This window comes from Gastrolobium bilobum, unplaced genomic scaffold (assembly GCF_033153095.1).
Source record: "Gastrolobium bilobum isolate Gb01-03AN ecotype WA unplaced genomic scaffold, APGP_CSIRO_Gbil_v1 utg2242, whole genome shotgun sequence".
NCBI lineage: Eukaryota > Viridiplantae > Streptophyta > Magnoliopsida > Fabales > Fabaceae > Gastrolobium > Gastrolobium bilobum.
Genome location: NW_026895266.1, coordinates 69827 through 94910, shown reverse-complemented (window position 1 = coordinate 94910; position 25084 = coordinate 69827). Strand labels below are relative to the sequence as shown.

General features: G+C 37.0%; 3 protein-coding genes across 3 annotated transcripts; 2 read left to right on the top strand and 1 right to left on the bottom strand.

Annotated features, from left to right (window-relative positions):
- Window positions 1–5656: 5656 nt before the first annotated feature.
- LOC133302734 (aspartokinase 1, chloroplastic-like) lies at window positions 5657–11185 on the top strand. Its single transcript, XM_061502551.1, has 14 exons — window positions 5657–5858; window positions 6372–6780; window positions 6874–6956; window positions 7091–7131; window positions 7757–7911; window positions 8057–8206; window positions 8332–8427; window positions 8684–8800; window positions 9018–9137; window positions 9230–9322; window positions 9403–9519; window positions 9815–9931; window positions 10258–10320; window positions 10712–11185. The coding sequence occupies exons 2-14, from the start codon at window positions 6373–6375 to the stop codon at window positions 10850–10852; spliced, it is 1701 nt and encodes a 566-aa protein (XP_061358535.1). The 5' UTR covers window positions 5657–5858; window position 6372; the 3' UTR covers window positions 10853–11185.
- Window positions 11186–19243: 8058 nt separating this feature from the next.
- On the top strand, window positions 19244–20024 carry LOC133302811 (protein PXR1). Its single transcript, XM_061502634.1, has one exon. The coding sequence runs from the start codon at window positions 19317–19319 to the stop codon at window positions 19893–19895; it is 579 nt and encodes a 192-aa protein (XP_061358618.1). The 5' UTR covers window positions 19244–19316; the 3' UTR covers window positions 19896–20024.
- A 1514-nt stretch (window positions 20025–21538) lies between these two features.
- On the bottom strand, window positions 21539–23992 carry LOC133302760 (putative pentatricopeptide repeat-containing protein At2g01510). Its single transcript, XM_061502582.1, has one exon. It carries the CDS (start codon window positions 23990–23992, stop codon window positions 21539–21541), a length of 2454 nt encoding a protein of 817 aa, XP_061358566.1.
- Window positions 23993–25084: the final 1092 nt, after the last annotated feature.

The window sequence follows — 25084 nt, the reverse complement described above, 5'->3', positions numbered from 1 at the left end:
GACAGCAGATTGAGGATGTTGCAGGGCAGGGGGCTGATGTGTCAGATGAGGATGACGAGGAGACGGCGTCCGAGGAGGATGAGGATTAGATTTAGGGTTTATGTTTCTATTTTACGTTTCTAGTGTATGTTGTTATGTAATTGACTTCGGTCTTCCTATTTTACATTTGTAGCTTATGTAATATTATGGTTATGAAATGAACTATTTGATGTTCCCATCATGTTGTGAACCGTTTACGTAATTATTGTTGTTTTCTTGTTTACCAAATGAAGGAACAAATATCTTTTACCTTCATGTTTTCAATTTGTGTCTAATCACAGTCCAACGGGTCTAAAATGTCCAATGAAATTCAGAACAGGTGACCTTAACAGAGTTAAAATAAGAACACAAGTTTCGGATACCCTTAATTATTGCATTTATGCAGTACATGCACATTCGTGGTTTATAACCTGTACAATACTATTTTGTACCTGAAAGTGTGTTCCCCAAGTCATTATATGCGTGTACATTGATATTCGATCGGTTCCGTGCCAAAAAAAAACGTGCAAAACAGAATGGGGTGTCAAAACCAGTTATTTAGTCGAGCAACCCGTACTGGTTTAGTCGACTAAACCAGTACGGGTTGCTCGACTAAATAACTGGTTTTGACACCCCATTCTGTTTTGCACGATTTTTTTTGGCACGGAACCGATCGAATATCAATGTACACGCATATAATGACTTGGGGAACACACTTTCAGGTACAAAATAGTATTGTACAGGATTCGTATGCGATTAGGTACGTATTACCCCAAACCGTTTGTTTACGCTCCCCGAAACTTGGTGATTTCATTTTTTGGTAATATTAGTATTAGTTATGAGTTTCAATCTATCAATATGGACCAATGTTAGATAATGGACTTAGAAATGAGATGTCAAATTACATAATGAGTTAAACAGTAACACAAAGTAACATCACAATGTCTTACAAAAATTACATGAACTCTTACAAAAGACCTTAAATACATGCACAACATTGCTTCAGCTAGGATTAATCCTCATAGGACATGTACGTTTATTGTGACCAATTTGCTTGCAGGTGCTGCATCTAGTTTGACTGCTTGTGGGTTGGGACTCAACCCAATCCATTTCATTCTGTATCCTTGAAGACTTCGGTCTTCCTTGTGCACGAACCAAAGATGCATTTGGGATTAATGTTGGACCATCTATTTCTGGGATCAACAACTCATTACCCATTGGAAACCAATGTGCAGCATAGACCTTCTCAATTTGTGTAATTGAGAACACAGGATCGACATAGTCATAGTGGTTCAATTTTTCAACCTTGCACACCGCTAGCACATGACTGCAAGGAAATCGTCTAGCTGTGAACCGTCCACATTGACATTTACGATTTAGCAAGTCAACCCTCATAATGTCGCCGGCATCATGCGTAGATTGATTGTAGGCATCCTCAACTTCAAACAACTGCAAGTCTCTATCAAAAACACGGACACGGAAGCTGACAGTTAACTGATCATTCTTTTGTAAGAAGTCCTCAACCTTTTTTGCAATTCTCCAGCCTTTGTCCTTTACTTTTTGGATCTTTTCACGCCTCTTCACAAAATACTCAACAAGTCTACTTTGTGTCATCTTGACCAATGCCGTTACTGGCAAATTATGTGCACCCCGTAGGACCTTATTGATACACTCAGATAGGTTTGTCGTCATATGACCAAACCTTCGGCCCTCCTCATCATAAGATCTACACCATTTCTCTTTGGGAATCTGATCTATCCATGAGGCTACTTGTGGGTTACTGTCGACAAATTCTTGAAATCTTAAATCAAAGTGAATCTTCGAACACATGTAACCTGCAAAAAATGAACCCAAATTGCAATGAGTTATACATAAACAACATTACATACAACATGTACAAAATTCATGTAAATAGGTTACCTAGTTTCATCAGCGTTTTCTTCAGTTCCACGTCCCTAAACTTAGTGTTGAAGTTGCTTCCAATGTGACGAAGACAAAACACGTGATACACAAATGGAGGCTGCCAACCGGCATGATCCTTCACAGCCCTGATGATGCTGGGGTGACGATCGGATATTAGACAGATACCATGCCTACGTGTGACACGGAAACGCATTTGGCTAAGAAACCACAACCAATCATCCAATCTCTCACCCGGTGGAACAATGGCAAACGCAATAGGCAGAATGAATCCATCACCATCCTGTGACGTAGCAATCAAGAGGGTACCTTTGTATTTCCCGTACAGGTGCGTGCCATCAATTTGGATTATGGGTTTACAATATTTGAAAGCCTCAATGCACTGGTGAAAAGTCCAAAATACCCTGCGAAAGACAGCCTTATCGGTGTAGACTCGTCGTTCGTCACAACACTGATCCGTATCAATCTTGAACACAGAACCAGGATTTATCTGTGTCATGTAGTTCAGCCAACCAGGTAAGATGGCATATGATTTTTCCCAGTCGCCAAACAACTTCACAATGGCCTTCATTTTAGCCTTCCTATAAGATATGTTGTATCCATACAAACTTTGTACCCTCTCCTGAATAAGAACTGGTTTCGTGGATGAATCTTCTTTTAACATACCTACACAAAATTCGAAGTCAACACAATCAATAAATATACCGAAAAATTAAACCATAAACAAAAATGAATGTAATACATACTTATAATGGCTGCACAGATTACATCAGAATCCAGCTGTCTATGGTCCCGAGTAAGGCCTTGGTTTAGGCAGGTGTGTTTTTTACCCCACTTACTAACAACCCAACTATTTCCATTCTTGGGCAACATAGCCCGCACGTACCAGGGACAACCATCATTATGGTGTCGACACTTCATCACAAATCTATGGTCATCACTTTTTGCCACCACAGCAGTACGATGAGACTTCATACAATTTAATTTGACAGCATGTTGCATTTCAGATTTAGTTCGAAACTCCTGGTACAAATATAATGGATCTCCTAAATGCCAGCCACCGTGGATGTCATCGTCGCCATACAATATCTCCGTCTCATCATTAGGGTGAGCCCAATTAATGAACGAATAGTGTGGGCTGTCGTTCCAAAATGGCTCAATCTCAGACCCTACGTCCAAATTTAAACTTATCCGTCAGTACGAAAGAAAACACAAATATATATATATATATATGCAAAATTAAAACTTTATATTACAATCTTACCACTGCTAACAGGGTCAACACGGAGCGGTGACATAACCTGGGAACTCAAGTTTCCTGAACTAGTATCAGCGTCAAAATTCCCCTCTACGTCCGTATCTGAGGTGTCACCCAGCGGAATAACACTCTCGGGTTCACCATCGTCTTCACTGTCCATATCCTCGTCATGCCCATCCTCATCCTCGTCTATTTTCCTCAGTGGTATTTGACTTAAGACAGGTGCAGGTGCAGATAAACCGACCACTCTGTCTTCTTGACTTTGACTTCTTCCATGCACAGGTGCAGATAAAGATTGACCACAGTCTATTTCAACATATATCTCAATAAAGTTTTGAAATTTTCGGTCCATAATTGCATCTATGACACAATCCACATCTTCATCGTCACATATATCATTACCAATGTAGAATATAGCATTCTTACCAACTGTAGACTCTACCCTGACGATCATCCGTTGAACGCCATGGCTCCCGTGTAGCCCCAATTTTTGGTTAATCCTCCCCTTCAGCTCATTGTACGTAGTGCCCCGTTTGATTTTCAACATTTTCGTTTTTCCTTCAAATTGAACACCGTTGGGGCCTTCATAATGCTTTCCATCATAGTAAATCATGGTAACATACATGTTTGGACTTGAGCTCATCTTTCACACGAATTTTGGGGGTAGGAATCAGATTTTAGGGGTTAGGGTTCGGATTTGGGGGAAACAGTTGAGAAATAAAGGAAAATGACAATGATTTCACAATTACTATGTCTTAGAGGTGGTGGGATGAAATGGAAGGTTCCCAGCTGACAAACAAGAGAAAGAGACCAAGAGAGAAGTTTTGATTTCGAATATTTTGAAAATGAGCCCAAGAGAGGTCTGGATATAAGGTTTTTCGCGATCTTTAGTCGACTAAATAATGTGCTTAGTCGACTAAAAGTGCAAACAATTTAGTCGATTAAGGTGAGTTTTTAGTCGACTAAAATTCGCGTTTCATAATTTCTGAGTTTAGCCCATTTAGTCGATTACAAGTGCAACATAATCGACTAAATGGGGGCAGGATGGTGGATAGTTCTGGGGGAAGGGCAAATTGGTTATTAATTATTTAATTAGGGACAAAAGGGTCAAAAACCCCTTTGCCACCTCCCCAAAAATATATTTACTGGAAATTAAAATCAGATCCTTTCCCATTTAGTGAGCTTATATAGCCAACGAAGCTATATCATTGACTTTAATATCAAAATATCTTTCGTCTTTCCACTTGCTAAAAGTGTTTTTTTTTTTTTTTAAATTCCTCATGACTTGGCCTGTGCACAAAGGATATAACTTCTGATATCCAAAAAATAAAATAAAAAAGTATTCGTTTTTTTTCTGTAGATAAGTTATCTGCAGTAAGTCTAATATGATATTATTTTGGACAGAAATCATGGTATTTTTATAATTTTAATTTATTTCAAGATTATTATAGTCTTTATAATTAAATTATTTAATTTTTCAATTCCAAAACGATGTTATTTTAGAAATAAAGGTAAATAATTTATCTGTATTAACTGTACAAATATTATTTCCAATAAAAAAAAGGATGTAACTTTTTTTTTAGTACAAAGGATTTAACTTCATTTACTGTTGGAGAAAAACATTTTTCCCTCTACATAATTGCTAACAATTTACATTTTTGTAAAAAGTATTTTTTTAAGAAACCTTTTTCAACATACGGGGTTAGAATATACTTAACACCAAAAAAATACACTACATTTACAACCAACTAATCACTATTGGTTTCCGTCAATCTGACGGTTATAATTTTTTAGGAATTAATAATTATTAATAAATGCGATCTAATAATTTCTAATAAATTATAACCATTAGATTGACGAAAATTAATGATAATTAGATTAGTTGTAAATATGATAAGTTTTTTTTTTGGTAATAAGTATATCCTCCTAACTTAACATAATTATATTAAAAAAAACAATTTCTTTAACTTAAAAAAAGTTCAAACACGTGTTCCGCGTACATTACTCTTAGGGGGTGTTTGGTTGAGGAGAAATTTTTTGAATACTAGGAAAATGTAATTACTTGGGAAATGGTTGGAAAATGAGTTTGGTAGGAAAATATAAAAAAAAGTTGTTTGATTGAACGAAATATTACCAGGGAAATTTATTTAAATTTGCAAAATCTATGTTCGGGAGAAACTTCGCACCTGTTTTTTCACTTCCCCAGTTATCTCAAAATACCACATCTCAAGTGGTATTCTGTAACAATGAATTTCATCCAAAAATCAACACAAAAGTCATTTCTCCATCTATCCCATTTGTCTAGTATTTTTTTGAAAAAACCTGAACCAAACGTGGTATTCTCCAATATCCACTTACGCTTTTCCATCAATCCCAAAATAATCCTTCAACCAAACACTACCTTAACAAAAGTAATTACGATAACACGTTTTTGTCGTTAGACAAGGGAGTGTCAGAAAGAGAAGTGCCATTCCCACTCCCCAGAGCTCTCAAGTCAAAAGTCGGCGCCACGCCATCACTCTTTTTTTCCTTTTTTATTTCTATGACCGAAACCAGTGTTCCAAAACCCTAATCTTTGTGCGTTTCTCAATCCTTCGGGGTTGTTGTTCGGAACCGATTTCCTGCATTTTCAACCTCTCAACAACAACCTCTTTCTTACGAGGTATTTATTTTAAACTTCCTAAATTGCTCCGAATTTTCCCTTTTTCTGCTTAAGGTTGCTTTTGATTTATCAACATTTCTAATAGATCGAAATAAATATAATCGTTGAATCAATATAATTAAACGATAAAATTGATAAATAATAACATTATTTCGTTGTTAAAGTGTACTTCCCTTTAAATAAATAATAAAAAACAATTAGAGAGTAAAAATTATTAAATGATAAATATTAAACTAATAAAAAATGTCAAAATCTTTCTCCACGACAGGACAAAAAGTTAAAAGTTGTGCTTGTGCTTGTGATGCCCTTATGCATCAAATGCAAAAAAATAAAAATAAAAATAAATTTTTTTTTTTTTTCTTTTTCCATCTGTTTTGAGTAATCTTCAATTCATTGTAATACTGTGACTGAATGAAGTAGTGGGTAGTATTTGGGTAATAACTGATACAGATTATTGGGTGTTTTGATTTGTTTTGCGTTATTTGTTGAAATGAGTATTTTTATTGGTATAAGCATGGCCAACACGACGCAGCTTAGTTGGGTTAAGAGCACATTCCCTGTGGCTTTAAGGAGAACCTTGCATTGCCAACCTGTGTTGTTGCCACGGCGAATTGGGTTTGCAGCATCTGTTGCTCCTGTTCCCCTTGTGAGTTGTGAGAGGAAAGTTTCAAGTGGGAATGTGGCATTCAGTGTCTGTTGCAGCAAGGGATCACAAAGTGATGTACCCCAAAAGAATGAGACTGTAAGTGGAAGCTTTGCTGAAATTGAAAAGAGTTTCACGTGTGTCATGAAGTTTGGTGGTTCCTCTGTGGCCAATGCAGAGAGGATGAGAGAGGTGGCCATCCTTATTCTAAGTTTTCCGGAAGAGAGGCCTATTATTGTTCTTTCTGCCATGGGAAAGACAACTAACTTGCTTTTACTGGTATTGTATTTGCATTTTGTTTCATGTCATTTTTGTTAATGTTACTTAAGAAGCATGGTGAAAAGAAATGGGATACTTTTTTTGTCTTGCTAGGCTGGAGAAAAAGCTGTAAGTTGTGGAGTTACTAATGCCGATAGTATTGATGAGCTCAGCATTATCGAAGACCTACATCTCAGGTAAAGACAATGGATTTTACTTTTTTCTTTTCCAAGTCTAGTGAAAATGTTTTCAAAAAATAAAGGAAAATCACACTTTTTATTGACTAATAATATATTCTCTTTGTGTCACTGTGTGTCGGTATCTTATCCAGGACCATGGAGGAGCTTGGAGTGGACAGAACTGTTACTGCAAGTGAGCTACCTTCCCTTTTAAAATCATTTTTGGTTACAATTTGTAGTGGTTGTTTTGTATTCAACCTTCTTACAACTTTGACTCAACTGGAAAGTTATGTCTATGCCTTTGTGTGTTGCTCCAATAGGCTTAGGGTGTTGAACACATGTTTGAATTAATTAGTTTATTCACAATACATACTTTCATACTAGTTACTGCTTCTTTTACTCTGTAGTTTTGTATTTTCCTTTTTATTTGAGAATTATGACATCAATGTTCAAGCTTTGATGAATGTATCCTGAAGAAGTTTGCTAGTTTAAAAAGCTTACTTTGGTATGATTGCTTGATATTGAATGTGCCACGAAAGCTGATGGTGGTGGAAACACTGATCTTTTTGGGCAGCAAATACATTGTATATGCATTGCTTGAATGAGATGACATAGTATATCATAACATTGATTATTGTCATGCCATAGTTTGAGCTTGTTATGTCATACAAATGTCTCATTTTATTTTATCAACTCTTGGATTGAACCAATTCTGCAATAAGCCTTCTTTCTTATCAATATGCATCTTCAAGTAAATTTTTCTATTTTTGTACTCATATTTGCATCTGTCTCCATGTTGTGTGTGGAAACATTTCCAGAGCATCTAGAAGAATTGGAGCAACTTCTGAAGGGCATAGCTATGATGAAAGAGTTGACCCCTCGGACACAAGACTATTTGGTTTCTTTTGGAGAGTGCATGTCCACTAGGATATTTGCTGCATATCTTAACAAAATAGGTGTTAAGGCCCGACAAGTATGTTATTCTTATTTTCCTATCTAGTATCTTATACTTATTGCAACTTAAAAAGTTAGTTTTGTAATTGCTGATGAGGATAGTCCATCTCTGAATCCTGATGATAGTAACTTTTTGTTAAAATGATAATTTAATGGTCTGGCAGTATGATGCATTTGAGATTGGTTTTATAACAACTGATGACTTCACAAATGCGGACATTTTGGAAGCAACTTATCCTGCTGTTGCAAAGAGGTTACATGGTGATTGGGTCTCTGATCCTGCAATTCCAATTGTTACAGGCTTCCTTGGAAAGGTCATTGTGATGCCTTACATTTTCAATGGTCTTACTCAACCCTCCCCTTCCCCCCACTCCTGTTTTCCAGGTTTTTACATTGATAAAATGAGAAATTCTGAATTACAAACTCAATATTCTTGCAGGCCTGGAAATCAGGTGCAGTGACAACATTGGGTAGAGGGGGCAGTGATTTGACAGCTACAACAATTGGGAAAGCACTAGGGTTGCCAGAGATCCAGGTTCGCATATAAACAGTTAGGTGTGCATGGCAAAATCTTGTAAGAATGTTGATGCACTTGCTTTGCTTATCGAATGAGTTGTCAGATTTAGGTGTTGGTATTAATTCTGGTAGTAGTTGGAAATGCAAATATTTCTTTGACTTCATAACGTAAAATACTAGCATGAAATACTGCAATTTTTATGCATAATTTCTTTAGCTTCTTCTAGATTAAATGGAGATAACGAGGAAGCAGTTAATTTGAGTCCGTTAAACAGGTGTGGAAAGATGTTGATGGTGTTCTAACCTCTGATCCAAATTTATGCCCACAAGCAGAACCTGTTCCATATTTGACATTTGATGAGGCTGCTGAACTGGCATACTTTGGTGCTCAGGTATCATTGTATTCACTTATCTTCTTTTATTGACGATATGGCATATGTCATTTCTCTTATGGTTTTAAAACATTACAAATTCTAGCCTGCGTTCTTGGTTTGCTCATATCCTGCAGCACTGTCATGGGCAGCATGATTATTGGGAGCCCAATTGATATGATATGGGCCTTGGAATATCAGAGTGATCTAGTGTTTGACTTATTTCTCTGATATGCAGGTCCTGCATCCACAGTCTATGAGACCTGCTAGAGAAGGTGATATTCCTGTTAGGGTTAAAAATTCTTACAACCCTAAAGCTCCAGGTACTCTCATCACCAAGGGAAGAGATATGAGCAAGGTTTGTAGAATTGAGTCTTGGCATAAATGATAAATACTATTATCTAAAGGAGGACTTTAGACAGTGTTATGTTTTCCTATTTCCACCTGCAGGCATTATTAACTAGCATTGTTTTGAAACGTAATGTGACCATGTTGGATATTGTAAGCACACGCATGCTTGGTCAGTATGGGTTCCTTGCTAAGGTGGGAAAGTTAACACCTGCCAGACCTGTCTTCTTAGTGGTTGGATCCCTTCCCATCTTCATATTTCCATATTTATGCAGGTTTTTTCCATCTTCGAAGATTTAGGCATATCAGTTGATGTTGTAGCTACAAGTGAAGTCAGTATTTCCTTGACATTGGATCCATCAAAGCTGTGGAGCAGAGAGCTAATTCAACAGGTAAGCCATTGTGTTCCTTACTTCCATGGATTATTTTGTTGATGAATTACAATATTATTGTGAGATGGTGTCATTTGATCTAATGTAGTCTATCCCACCTGGTAAGATAGGGCATGTTCATTGTTGTAATTTCTATGTATCCCTATGTCACCACTAGATAATGTCTATCTGCTTGAGGTCACCTAATTTTACGCCTCAGTAAACAAAGGGCTGCTCAATATTTGCCCTGTGCCATGTTTTGTATCGCAGCCTTTGCCTAAATCTAATTGGTTATCATTCTTTCATCTTTAACCAGGAACTTGACTATGTTGTTGAAGAACTGGAGAAAATTGCTGTTGTAAATCTCCTAAAGAACAGATCAATAATATCTCTCATTGGAAATGTTCAGAGGTCGTCGCTAATTCTGGAGAAGGTTTTGTATCCTATTGTCTCTCTTTAGATATTGTTTTAAGATTTATTGCAAGTTTTATTTTGATGCTTCTGAGATTTAATTACTTTTTTACACTCACTATCTGGGCCTTCTGTCCCTCCCTTTTTTTATCTATCTTGGGGATACTTTTTGTTGAGAGTGCCTCTTCTACCTTGGGAGCCTTGGGGCATTGTCGAAATCAGCATATTGGAATAAATACCATGGCATAAGTTGATTCACGTCAACTTGCGTGATTATATTCTTCTGTAATCATTTGATGTTTTGCTCTTTTTTATTGACTTTAAAATTTACTGAATGGCTTATTGTAGGCCTTTCATGTTCTTCGAACTCTTGGGGTCACTGTTCAAATGATCTCTCAGGGTGCATCTAAGGTATTCACTTTATCAATTTCAGATGTTTCTTCATTATAGTTGCTATTAGGAAATTATAGCTTTTTCATTTTCAGCCACAAACAATGACTTGTATGTGTCCTTGTTGTACACTTCCGTGTTGTAAGTGATCTAAGACTTATCTTCCCTGTATACTTTGCGCGCATATTAACATGTTTTGCTTGAAAAGGAGAAGATCAAACATGTCTTGTATTAATGAGAGATAGCATGACATTTCAAGTTTTCAACACTACTTTTTTTTTTATTGCGTTGTAGACTTGGTGGTTTGTCATGTTCAGGCTTAGGGTATAAAGTTATGACAGTTATATGCAAATCATTACTCTAAAAGGTTTTCATTTTCATGTATCCTTTGTTCCTGTTTGATTTGCGCCAGGTGAATATCTCGTTAGTTGTAAATGACAGTGAAGCAGAACAGTGTGTCAGGACACTCCACAAAGCCTTCTTTGAGAGTGAGCTCTCAGAATTGGAGAATGAGTGCATATCAGGAAATGGTTCTGTTCCTGCATTATCTTAGGGAGATACTTGCAAGATCAACATGTTCTGCGTTGAGAAAAGTTTTGGTTGGAGGAATGACGATGCATCAGAATGTACTAGTCCTGTTATTGCTAGAGTAGACCTTTGTATTCTTTGGTAGTGTCCTCAAAGAGGGTAGGCCAGGTGCAAGCAATTATTCATCATATTGTTGGATACCACGTCATGCAGGAAACTAGTAGTCCATTTATCTCAGATGGATCTGAACTAGTTGAAAATGTATAGAGTTGTATTTGGAGTTGTTAAAAGGCATAAGTAGTATTCTCAATTTACAAATATTATATTTACAAATTTTTTCTTTATAAATTCTTATAAATTCAACTATTTTCGGGAATAGACTCGGTTTGAAATGTATTCTCGAAAATATATAGTATAATTTGAAAATAAGAAGTTTGTAAATATAACATGTTTTTATTGCTATTATATTCATATTTGTGCTAGAGACCACCAAGCACATGGATCAATTAGCATGAGATTGTTCCGACTTAATTAATGGTCTCGAATTCGAATATTGAATATACAGTTGTGTTAAAAATTTGATCTTGTCTGGTTTGATCTGATTAATTAATTAATTGATAAATCGGTAGAAAAATTAAAAAAAAAAATTTGTGTTGGAGTCTTGTTTGGTGATAAGAGTTCGCATACTTGATTTTAGTTTTACAAAATTGATTTCGGTTAAATGTGGGTTTAAAATGATGTGATTTTAGTTTAGATACTTATATGTGAAAAGTGATTTTGACATAATGATTATTGTTCAGATAATATTAATTAAAAAAAATTACTTTTGAATGAGAAATTATCTGGATATAATTTTATATAATTTTATTGAAAAGTTGTTAGACATGGGAAAAAGGTCTAAAAATTGTTGGAAAAAAAAGGGGGATAATGGTAGAATAATATAAAGTAAGCATAACGGTAAAATAGCATTACTTTCCTTTGATTCCCCCCCTTTTTAAATTGTGAAACAAGAATATCTTAATTTAATTCCCTTTTTTTTGTGGACAAATTTAATTCCCTTTTAAATTGGACTTTCAAAGAGTCGAGGAACGGGTTGAATTGGTCCGGATAAACCAATCTCGAGTTTGAACTTTTTTATTTTTAAATCAGGAATATGTTATTTTACATATTCTTAATTTGTCTACCTTTGCCTACTTCTCTCGATACAGTTAGATTATAAATTCATTTAACAAAGGAGATTTGCAAGATAAAATAAATCCTTCTATTCATTTCTTTTCTCTCACCCTTTCTCTCTCCTCTCACCCTTTTTCTCTATCGACGAAGACAGATGCAGGTAGAGAAGCACGTAGGATTGAAATCCCTTGTGAGTTTGAATTAGTTTTTTGTTCACTCTATTTGTTATGACTCTTGTAAAATAGTTTTGTTGAACGTGATTGATGCCCAAGATGCCAATAGTATGGTAGTGATTCGAATACCAAATCCCTAACTTTCACTCTCTTCAATACGTTTCAATAACTAAAATTGTACGAACGTCATTACACTTCAGCAATAGTATGACTGAGAAAGGGCCAAATAATTTTTGTTGGAAACAATTCTTGCATTTTGCTGACAAACAGAGGTTTATTTCAGAAGTTCTAATAACAAACATAAAACCTTGTTGAGAGTTTTAATTCATCCTATGTCTTCGTCGATAGAGAGTGAGAAAGGCTGGGAGGAGAGAAAAATGATGGAGATAGTGAGGGGAAAGAAAGGGGTAAAATAGTTTATTTTATCTCCTTAAATCTCCACCGTTAGATGAGATTATAATCTAACAATGTTGAAAGAGGTTGGCAAAATACTTTTTAAGATGGAATATTATTACTACTAATTAGTGTTACTACTAATGTTACTACTACTTTATTTCATTGTTAGATCGATTACGTTGATCCAACAATTATGGTTTAACTTTTTAAAAATATTTTTTCTTCTCCCTATATTTAATATTTTATAGGAAAAGTGTTTGTCATTTTAAATGACATTAAGTTATGTCATTTTAAGAGACAGACAGACACAAAAAAAATATTTTTTTATTTAAAATTTAAATTAAAAAAAACCACCCACTTTCTCTCCCATAATTTTCATTCTTTGTGTCTATCTCTCTCTTAAAATAACATAACTTATGTCATTTAAAGTGACAAACACCAAACCCATATTTTGTATTTATTTCTAAATTTGTATGGTTAGGATTTCCTATATTTAATGTTTTCACATTAAATATGGAGAATCATAACCGTACAAAGGTGAAAATGAATATAATTGTTGGATCAACATAATTGATTTAACGATAAAACAAAATGGTAATATGACATTGGAAGTAATACTAATTGATCTAGTAATAATGTCCTATCTCATACTATTTTAAGGTTGTTAACTTATAAAAGTTATGAAGTTCACATGAGGACGGTTATTATTTAGTAATTTATTATTAATTTTTATCTTACAAGACATTTAATATAGTTTTTTTATGTTAATTTATAATTTTTCTTTTAATTTCTTAAATTTCATTTTAGTTTATTATTTGATAAATCATATAGTTTAAGAATTATTTAATTATCACCGAATTAACTACGTTTTAATCACGGTCCAAACCATTGAATCGAAAATCAACACTTTCGGCGGTTTTCAATAATCTATTAATTTTTAAAACATTGATAATTTCTATTACATAAACATTCATAAAATCAAGGGGATATTAATTTAAAAATAAAATTGATATTGACTATAGGTGGTGTTTGGTTTGGGTCTTTTCAACATTTCCCCATCTATATGAAGTAAGGTTTTTAGGAAGGCAACGTTTGTTTGAACAGATTTTCTTCAAATCCCCATTTATATAATTTGCATAGCTTTCCCAACTGAACCACCGAATTCCACTAATCTGCATTGTTTAGAAAGCAAAATTGAGGGTGGGTTTTTATGAAAACCCGGGTATGCACTCTCCACCACCTCCTCCTCCTTCCTTTCATGTGGATTCTCTTATCCAACATCTCCAACACCTCTCTTCTGCTCCCATCACCACTCATTCCCTCACACTTGTGCCTCCAATTCATGATGACAGGACCCATTTCAATTCTCTCTGAAATTCTCTTGATTCAACTGAACCACTGCTACCCACTTCAGCTTCTGCCACCAGAATTGATTATGATCAACTTGAGGAGGCAAAGTTTGGATTTTTATCAGCCAGAGGTAAGTTGATGCTCAATTCAATTGTTGGGTCACCTTTGCATAGTTTGAATGATTTCTTCAACTTTGCCAAATTTGAATTGCTTGAAGTTGATATTCCCAACCTTTCTGGCAACTGGGAAAGAGCCCTTTTGTTATTTGAATGTGTTTGGTTGCACTTTGGGTCTGAAAATATGAAGGTGGACAATCAGGTTGTTGAGATTATGGTTAGAATATTGGGGAGAGAATCACAGCATTCTATTGCATCCAAGTTGTTTGATTTAATTCCTGTTGAAGAATACTCACTTCATATCCGGACAATCAGGACGTTGCGTTTTATTCGTTGGATGACAAATGGAGGATATTTGTATTGGGGTTATATTTGTCATTTCATACTATTTACCCATCCAAATTTTATCATAAACCAAACATAGGTTTTATACTTTTTCATAAATTTTCCTGGTAATATTTCGTCAAACCAAACTACTTTTTTTTTAATTTTCCTATCTATCTCACTTTATCTCACTTTCTTACCATTTCCCTATCAATTCTATTTCTCTAGTATTTCAAAAATTTCTCCTCAACCAAACGCCCCCATAGTTACTTTTGTGCATTTCACTGGTAAAGTGTAATTCAACAGGTACTTCTCCTGATTTTTAGTGATAACCATAGTTCTGTTTCTTATTAGTTTAATTCTTTATAATAATTAATTTATTCATATTTATTTAATGGTGAGATTTCCTATTTTATTTCTGTTATGGAATATTTTCACATCCTAACCACCTACCCAAGGATCCCTTAAAGGACAATTCTCCAATTATGTTAACAATATAAAACAGTAAGGCAACTTAGGATAGAGTCCATATCCCAACAGAAAGGAAGTTAAATCCTACTACAACTGGGAGATCTACACAAGCCCAAGAGGTAACCCTTATAAATAAGAGATTAAAGACCCCAGGTATGCACCCTGAACTCATTTACTACTTCTGCCCACACTGTGCACACACCCACGTCTCGGCTATAAGCCTATTGCTTGTGCGCAGTGATGAGGATATTGGCTATAAGTCAACCAAGATACCTATCTATAGGATATCTCTGAGCGCATACCCTTGAGGTATCATTATACGGTTTAATAGAATCAAACATTGGCGCCGTCTGTGGGAAACCGTAAAGTTCGATTCCCACCCAACTATAGCAGCGAGCACGCAGAGCACAGCCTCAGCTTTGAGCTTCAACTCAGCCCAACAAAGGGCTTCAAAATTATTAGCTCAGCCTCGACCTTGAGCTCAGCCCAACAAATGACTTCAATATTAAAAGCTCACCCTCAGCTTTGAGCTTCAACTCAGCCCAACAAAGGGCTTCAAAATTATTAACTCGGCCTCGGCCTTGAGCTCTGCCCAACAAAGGGCTTCAAGTTTAAAAGCTCGGCCTCAGCCTTGAGCTTCAACTCAGCCCAACAAAGGGCTTCAAAATTATCAGCTCGGCCTTGGCCTTGAGCTCAGCCCAACGAAGGGCTTCAAGATTAAAAGCTTGACATCAGCCTTGAGCTTCAACTCAGCCCAACTAAGGGCTTTAAATTTATTAGCTCGACCTCGGTCTTGAGCTCAGCCCAACTAAGGGCTTCAAAATTATTAGCTCGGCATCGGCCTTGAGCTCAGCCCAACAAAGGGCTTCAATATTAAAAGCTCAGCCTCAGCTTTGAGCTTCAACTCAGCCCAACAAAGGGCTTCAAAATTATTAGCTCAGCCTCGACCTTGAGCTCAGCCCAACAAATGGCTTCAATATTAAAAGCTCACCCTCAGCTTTGAGCTTCAACTCAGCCCAACAAAGGGCTTCAAAATTATTATCTCGGCCTCGGCCTTGAGCTTAGCCCAACAAAGGGCTTCAAGTTTAAAAGCTCGGCCTCAGCCTTGAGCTTCAACTCAGCCCAACAAAGGGCTTCAAAATTATCAGCTCGGCCTCGGCCTTGAGCTCAGCCCAACGAATGGCTTCAAGTTTAAAAGCTCGGCCTCAGCCTTGAGCTCAACCCAACGAAGGGCTTCAAGATTAAAAGCTTGGCATCAGCCTTGAGCTTCAACTCAGCCTAACGAAGGGCTATAAATTTATTAGCTCGACCTCGGTCTTGAGCTCAGCCCAACTAAGGGCTTCAAAATTATTAGCCCGGCCTCGCCCTTGAGCTCAGCCCAACAAAAGGCTTCAATATTAAAAGTTCAGCCTCAGCTTTGAGCTTCAACTCAGTCCAACAAAAGGCTTCAAAATTATTAGCTCAGCCTCGGCCTTGAGCTCAGCCCAACAAAGGGCTTCAATATTAAAAGCTCAGCCTCAGCTTTGAGCTTGAACTCAGCCCAACAAAGGGCTTCAAAATTATTAGCTCGGCCTCGAGCTCAGCCCAACAAAGGGCTTCAAGTTTAAAAGCTCGGCCTCAGCCTTGAGCTTCAACTCAGCCCAACTGAGGGCTTAAATTTATTAGCTCGGCCTTGAGCTCAGCCCAACTAAGGGCTTCAAATTTATTAGCTCGGCCTCGGCCTTGAGCTCAGCCCAACGAAGGACTTCAAGTTTAAAAGCTTGGCCTCAGCCTTGAGCTTTAACTCAGCCCAACAAAGGGCTTCAAAATTGTTAACTCGGCCTCGACCTTGAGCTCAGCCCAACAAAGGGCTTCAAATTTATTAGCTCGGCCTCGGCCTTGAGCTCAGCCCAACAAAGGACTTCAAGTTTAAAAGCTTGGCCTCAGCCTTGGGCTTTAACTCAGCCCAACAAAGGGCTTCAAAATTATTAGTTCGGCCTCGACCTTGAGCTCAGCCCAATAAAGGGCTTCAAATTTTAAAAGCTCGACCTCAGCCTTGAGCTTAGACTCAGCCCAACAAAGGGCTTCAAATTTATTAGCTCGGCCTCGGCCTTGAGCTCAGCCCAACGAAGGGCTTCATGTTTAAAACCTCGGCCTTAGCCTTGAGCTCCAACTCAGTCCAGTGAAGGGCTTTAAATTCATTAAAAGCTCAGTCTCAGCCTTGAGCTTCAACTAAGCCCAACAAAGGGCTTTAAAATTAAAAGCTCGGCCTTAGCCTTGAGCTCCAATTCAACCCAATGAAAGGCTTAAAGATTAAAGCTCGGCCTCAGCCTTGAGCTTCAACTCAGCTTAAGCCATATCTTCAGGCTCCGAGGTCAAAATGAAGACAGAAAAGGAGAGATGTGATCTTAAGAAAAGTATCACACCCCAATCTGAGATAAAAATGGAGACGAAATTGGAGAGTTGTGATCCTAGAAAAAGGATCACACCCCAATCCGAGAAGACGAATTTGGAGAGATCGTGATCCTAGAAAAGGATCACACCCCAATTTAAGATAAAAGACAAATCGAGACGGTATGCGAAGCCGGGCTCAAACAAAATATGGCAAAAAGTCTAGAAAAACAACGGTACGTTAAGCCGGGCTAAAATCAGAAAGGCAAATATACTGCCTTCAAAAGTGTAGGTAAGGCAAAAACCAAGTCAATTTAAAGAAAGCCACGATATAAGAAGCCGAGCTCAAAGTCAAAAAAAGGCAAATACCACCTCACCACTCAGAGACTTCAAGAGAAGAAAAGCTAATATAAAAAGCTAAACCCAGAAGAGGTAGTCACACCAGACCCAAGGCAGGATCAGAGTACCTCGGTAGGGTCGACTTATCAATCTAACTTAGGCACCCCAGCAGTCCGAGCTTCCGAACTGCCGGGCTGGGGGCAACTGTTATGGAATATTTCCACATCCTAACCACCTACCCAAGGATCCCTTAAAGAATAATTCTCCAATTATCCTAACAATATAAAACAGTAAGGCAGCTTAGGATAGAGTCCCTATCCCAACAGAAAGGAAGTTAAATCCTACTACAACTGGGAGATCTACACAAGCCCAAGAGGTAACCCTTATAAATAAGAGGTTAAAGACCCCAAGTATACACTCTGAACTCATTTACTACTTCTGCCCACACTGTGCACACACTCACGTCTCAGCTATAAGCCTATTGCTTGTGTGCAGTGATAGGGATATTGGCTATAAGTCAACCAAGATACCTATCCATAGGATATCTCTGAGCGCATACCCTTGAGGTATCATTATACGGTTTAATAGAACTGAACAATTTCTATAATTTCATGCTAAATTCAGTTTAGTTTATATAATTTAGAATCAGTCACAAATGCAAAATTTTCATCATTATGTGCTAAACATATATGTAGGATATTATGCGATAAATATAAATATTCAGAGATACAATGGCATAGGCACTATATATATAATATACTCGCATAAATAATCAAATATAAATTATCAAATTTCTTATGACTAATCTATGAAGCACTGACACTTCAAAAATTCTAATGTGTCGTGTCCGACACTCCGACACTCCCCGACACTTCAACACGCGTTATAGAAATTCAAAAAAAGGTTTAAAGGTTTCGTTGTGTTGAGCTTTTAGTTCCAACTATTAGATTCGTTGGATTACGATTACCATTTTATTGAGTTTAATACAAATATTCAGGATATCTTATGTTTCTTTGCAAAATTGATGAATATTATAAGTTTAGTTTTATTTTTTTGTTGAATTATTGAATATTAAATATAATATACATTACATAAATTAAAAATATTATTTAATATCAAAACGTGTCCTAACGTGTCAAAATTTAATATTTTTTAGAATTAACGTGTCGGAGTGTCGTGTCGTATCGTGTCACGTGTCCCGTGTCCCGTGTGAGTATCGGTGCTACATAGTCACTAATCCACTCTTAATGATTTTAATAATATAAATTTTGTTGATGATTCATTCATTTTATTCTCCTTTAAGATAACAGATTCTGATTACAAAAAAAGCTAAAGTTATATAAATAACACTTTAAACGTGAAAATTAATGATGATTTCTACATTTTCTTGATTTAATTCTAAATTTATGTAAACATTATATAATTTTTAATAATTTTATTTCGCAAATAGGTTTTTAATTTCAAGACGAAACGGTCATTAAATTATGAGAAATCATTATCTCCTTCTACGTGAGATAAGAATTTTTTCCTACACAAATTCGTTTTCCGTGCCAATTAATTTTTCTTTTCTTTTTTAATTTAAAATGTGAGACTCACATTTAACTTATCTCTACTTTTTTTTCTCTCCTACCAACATAAGAAAATATGCGCTCTTAAATTATTAAGAGAAAGCCTTATTCGTCAAATAACCAACTTGTGAGTATGTGAGAATCCTTAAGCTATATAAACCCTAAAAGGTGCTAGGGTTTCGGATCTGCTCTCTTCACACACCACAGCAATGGCGTGCACGATAGATTTTCGGTGTCTGGACGAGGGTTTCGGTGGCAAAACCTACAAGCGCAAAAGAGAACAAGCTGAAGCACACAACATCACCGGTGACGGCAATGAAAACGAAGGAACCGCTTCCATGGACACCGACGACGCTCTACCTCCGCCGGCGAAGAGATCGGCGCTACCGTCGTCAGACGATCCAGACAAGCCGGTGTTCGGGAGGCCGAGCTACGACGGCGTGATCGCCGGGAGGGTTTCCGGTCGGAAGTGGAAGCAGGTGAGGAAGCAGAGGGCGTCGGCGGTTCAGGTGAGCCGGAAGGGAACGACGTTTGAGCAGAGAGGGAGGGAGAAGATGATAAAGAAGGCGTATAAGGAAAGGATGACGGAGTTGAAGGAGGAGATTCGGATGAATAAGGTTGAGAAGAGGAAGAAGAGGGAAGAGAGGGAAAAGAAGAAGAAAGAGAATATTCTGAGATCTGGCACCAAGTTCCAGAAGATTACAAACCCTAACACTTTGAAGAGGATTGCTAAGTCTAAGCAGAGGAAGCAGCTTAGAGTTGTTCCTGATGATCTACTTAAGAAGTAGAATGTTTTTTTTTTATTGCTTTTTGTTTTTCTCAATGGATAATTTTGGATGTATTGAAAGAAATTTTGTAATATTTGAGATTTTAGTTGATGCTTTGAATGCAAGATCTGTGGTGTGAATTGTTGTTTTTGTGCTCCTTAGGTTTCAGTCAGTGGTTGAAACCACTATAATCCAAGCTGTTTTAATGGCCTATACTATAACATGTTTAAACTCTGAAGTGTTCTAATTGTGTTAGAATTAATTGCGTGTAAAAAACAGTATGTTGTAAATTTAACACCCGCATTCTAATTTCGTTTCATTTGTTTATAGGCTTTATTGATTAATTGTAGGGTTTAGGTCATCTGCACATGCTCTATGTTTTTGCATAGGTCTTGTGAAACACTTATAAAACTTTGTTTACATATCTGTTTGCTGGGTGTTGTCATGCTCTTCTCGTGTTTGGTTTGTTAACCAACACTGTTGTCACTTTTAAAATTAGCATTCTTATTTTTGCACATTACTGAATTGATGAATCTTAGAAGGAAAAATGATTATGAATGTCAGGAAGCTATGCTGATTCTTTATACTTGAGCTTATGATAAACTTGTGTTACCAATCATGTGTATGTTGCAAAAATGAAAGATCGGGGCTTAGAAGTTAGAATTGCATTTTAGGAATTCGGGTTTTTTAGTGTCTGAAGGAAGTTTGAGTCTATAGTTGGACTTTCATGTCATTTGTGGAGTAAGTATTGTGTAATTTGAGAAAAAGGTAACAGGGCTAATGGGCTATGGCGCATTTCACAAATTGTATAATGATCGCAAGTTCTTGTGAGTGACCAGGAGGTTTATTTTCTGGTATTTGCACCTGGAATTTCTTATAATATAATTTTCATTTCTATAACTGGATAAAACAACATAAGGCGAGGGTTCTGTTTTTTACCACTGCAAATGAACACTAACTTGTCACTCAAACAAGAGTGGTTCTGAATAGAGGAGAGAGAGAGAGTGAGAGAGAGGAAGCGGTTGTGACTTCTTTGCAACTAAGATGTTAAGCATATGTTCTAAGCAAATCAAACTTTGTGAGCAAGAACCACATATCATCAACTTCTATGCAGAGGGAAAATACCGGTATTCTAATTTTTTCCACCACTTAATTTAGATTTTTGCAAGACACCAATATTATTGTTTTATATGGTATTCGTCCATATTAATATTGTTCAGTTTTCTTTAGTCTCTACCTAATGATAGAGGAAGTAATTAATAGGCCATGGAGACCAATTGCAAACGCTGGTTCTGTGAAATCTTCAATGATCCAGCACCAAAACGCATGTCAATATTTTTGTGTGTAACTTTGAATTTCCCACGAATTTAGTTATCTTTCATTTCTTTCTGATTACAAAAGGTGTCTGCATAGAAATGTTCCGAGAAATTCAGTTTAGCTAGATATTACAACTTCCAAGGGTTCCAATACCAATTTGTGTTAGAATTAATTGTACGTAAAGAACAATATATCTTTCTGTTTGGCCTGTAGAAGTTTGGTATAAATAATGTTACAAACGAAGATAGAAAGTTAGATATGTGTGTGAATTGACCTTGGAAAACTCGTTGCCAAGTTTTTTCTGCTCTTTTTAAGAGAAATTGATGGTTTTATCCAAAGAACAAAGCCTACCAGTAGTCCCTACAGGAGCAAAATCCATCTCTGAAATGATGGAACCTACTTGAATCTCTGACTGTGATTTCCCGATCAACTATCTTGGAGATCACCTTGATGGCGGCGTGACAATCAGTACAAGCTCGTAGGTTCTTCATTACCAATATAGGTGACCCTTTTGGGGTGCTAATTAGTGCAAAAGCAATGGCAATGCGTTCACTGTGATATTTAAGGGACTCTACCTTGACTTCCTCATCCACATTGTGAAGGGCACAACTTGAGTCAGGTTTATACCCTTGTTTCTGCATTTGTTCCTCCAGTTCATCAATCTTCTTCATTATCTCTCTCATTTGTGGGTGAGACATGTCGTTGGCTGAGAAAACATGAGTCTTGTGCTTGATTTCAACCCAACTATAAGCTGGGACCTTTCTAACACCTCGGTCTCTCATGGCCTTCTTCACCTTCCCCACATTGTCCCATTCACCAGCTGCTGCATAGATATTGGACATGCTAATATATGGAGCAGCATCTCTAAGAACCTTCATATTGAATAGTTGGTCTGCTGCTTTCTTTGCTAACTCTTGATTTTTATGGATTCTACATGAGTTGAGAATTGATGACCACATTATTTCATCAGGTTCAAATGGCATCCGAGCCATCAATTTCTCAGCCTCCTCAAATCTTCCACTGCGACATAACATATCAACCATTGATGCATAGTGCTCTCTTTTAGGAACAAGTTCATAAATTTGAGTCATGGAGTTGAAGTACTGTAATCCTTCTTCAACTAGACCACAGTGGCTGCAGGCACATAACACGCTAAGGAAGCTAACAGAATTTGGTTGCAAACCTGAACGAACCATTTGTTCAAATGATCCAAGAGTATGCTCACCGTCTCCATTTTGTGCATAAGCTGAAATCAGTGCATTCCAGGAGACTGAATTCCTCACGGGCATCTCTTGAAACATTTGAAGTGCATCTTTTATGGATCCACATTTTGCATACATGTCAAGCAATGAACTCCCAGAAAATACATTTGAAATGTATCCTGATCTGACTATATGTGAGTGTAACTGTTTTCCTAGTGTCATTGAGGCTAAATTTGCACAGGCTCTTACAATGCTGGCATAAGTGGCTGCATCAGCATTTATTTTGGATCTTTGCATCTCAATGAATAGCTTTAGGCCATCTTCATGGAGTCCCTTCTGAACATAAGCAGAGATCAGGGCTGTCCATGGAACTGAACTTTGATGAGCCAGATTTGCAAAAATCCTATTTGCTTCACAAAATTTGTCACATTTAGCATACATGTCGACCAAAGAATTTCCAACCAGGATTTCTGAAATGGCACCTGTTACAATAGCCTGGGAATGAATTTGCCTACCCATTTCCAGGTTTAAAGCAGTTGCAGCTATGCTCAACAGTGTAGCAAATGGGAATTGCCTCCTGTCAAATCTAGTAAACTGTAATTCCATGAAAAGTTCAAGAGATTCTTTGATTCTTCCATTCCATGCATAACACGTGATGAGCACATTGTAAGAGATACCATCTAACTCTGGCATCTCAACAAAAAGTTTCCTTGCCTCAACAACATGGTCATGCTTGGAGTAGAAATCAAGCAAAGCATTAGCCACAAACACATTCCACACAAAATTGGTCTTCACTACAAGACTGTGAACTTGTTGCCCAAATTCTATATCATCCAACTGTATGCCCGCATTTAAAACTGCAGCAAAAGTGAATTCCGTGGGCCTAAACCCCAAATCCTGCATTTTGAAAAACAGGTTTATGGCCTCATGATTGAACCCCTCTTTGGAGTATCCCGTCAACAATGCATTAAAAGTGACAGAATCTTTCTCAGGCATATGCTTGAAGAGGTGACAAGCTAAACTGAGGCTACGGGTTTTACAGTAAGAATCAAGCAATGAGTTGCAAACCATGAGGGTCGAATCATAACCCAATTTGATAACATGGACGTGAACTTGGGTTACTTCATTGACAGAGTCAAACTCAGTGAACCCAGATAAGAGAGTGGCCAAGGTAACATAATCCGGATCAGTCCCATGCCTACACATCTGAGCAAAAAGATCAAAAGCTTCGGGAAACCGATTGTTCTGAGCATAACCACCAATCAGCATTGTCCAGGTAACAGCCGTGCGTTCAACCGTGCTGTCAAACAAGTTACTAGCATTGGAAAGATTGCCAGATTTTATGTAACCCATGATCATCATGTTCAAGGTGATAGTGTTCTTGTGGAGCATTTCGTCAAATAGTTTGCGGGCACCGCACAAATCCCCACGTTGGAGACAGTTCTTCACCTTGAAATTGGAACGACATGTGCTGGGATCGAAGCCTGTCTTGATGATCCAAGCGTCGACCTCGAGGTGCGGTTTTGGAGACCTGGATGCACCCAAAGTGAGAAGGTTTTGGACCGTGATTTTCCTCGTACATGGTTTTACACAATTCATGGAAACGGAAAATTGTGTCTAAGGAACCTCGTTTTTGGCGCCAAAATGTGAACCGTTATAAAGGGGGGCTGGAATTACAAAGATGTTGCAAAACGGGTTTTACCCATCGGGTCAACCCATCTAACCCGATTAATTTCGCGAGTTGGGCTACATTTTTTAACCCATCACGCTTAAGAGTTAAAGCATGTTGGGATAGGTGAACCTGATGAATTGAGTTTTTATTTTATTTTTATTTTTTTAAAGTTTAATTAGATAATTTAAGTGAAATATTTCATTTTTTTCTAAAAAATTTCACTAACTCTCTCTTTTGGTTTATTTATTTATTTATTATAAGCAAGTTGACTCACCAACTTGATCATAAAATGAAAAAGGTTGACATTTTTAACTCACTTTTAAAAATGAGGTGGTTGTATTAACCCATTTTATGGCGAGTCGAAGACAAACAGATATGATTACCTTGGGGTAGTGTTTGGTTGAAGGTTTATTTTAGGATTGATGGGAAAGTGTAGGTGGATATTAAAAAATATCACGTTTGGTTCAGATTTTTTCAAGAAATACCAGACAAATAGGATAGATGGGAATTGTGTTGATTTTTGGATGAAATTCACTGTTACAGAATACCACTTGAGATGTGGTATTTTGAGATGACTGGGGAAGTGAAAAAACAGGTGCAAAGTTTCTCCCGAACATAGATTTTGCATACTTAAATAAATTTTCCTGGTAATATTTGGGTTAACCAAACAACTTTTTTTACATTTTCCTATCAAACTCACTTTCCAACCATTTTCCTATCAATTACATTTTCCTAGTAAAAAAAAATTTCTCCCGAACCAAACACTACCTGCGAGTGTTTGATAGAGGAATTATTCTCAGATATCTAGAAAAGTGAGGATGGATTTCCAAGAAGATTATGTTTGATAGCACATTTTAAAATATTTTTCCGAGAAAGTGATTTTTCCAGTATTCCTGGGTAGTATTCTTGAAATCCTAGGTGGTGGGAAAATGTCACACAGTTTTTTGGACAGAGACATTTCAGTTTCTATGGTCAGGGTCATCTTGCTAATGAAATCTCGGCAAGAAATGGAGACCCAC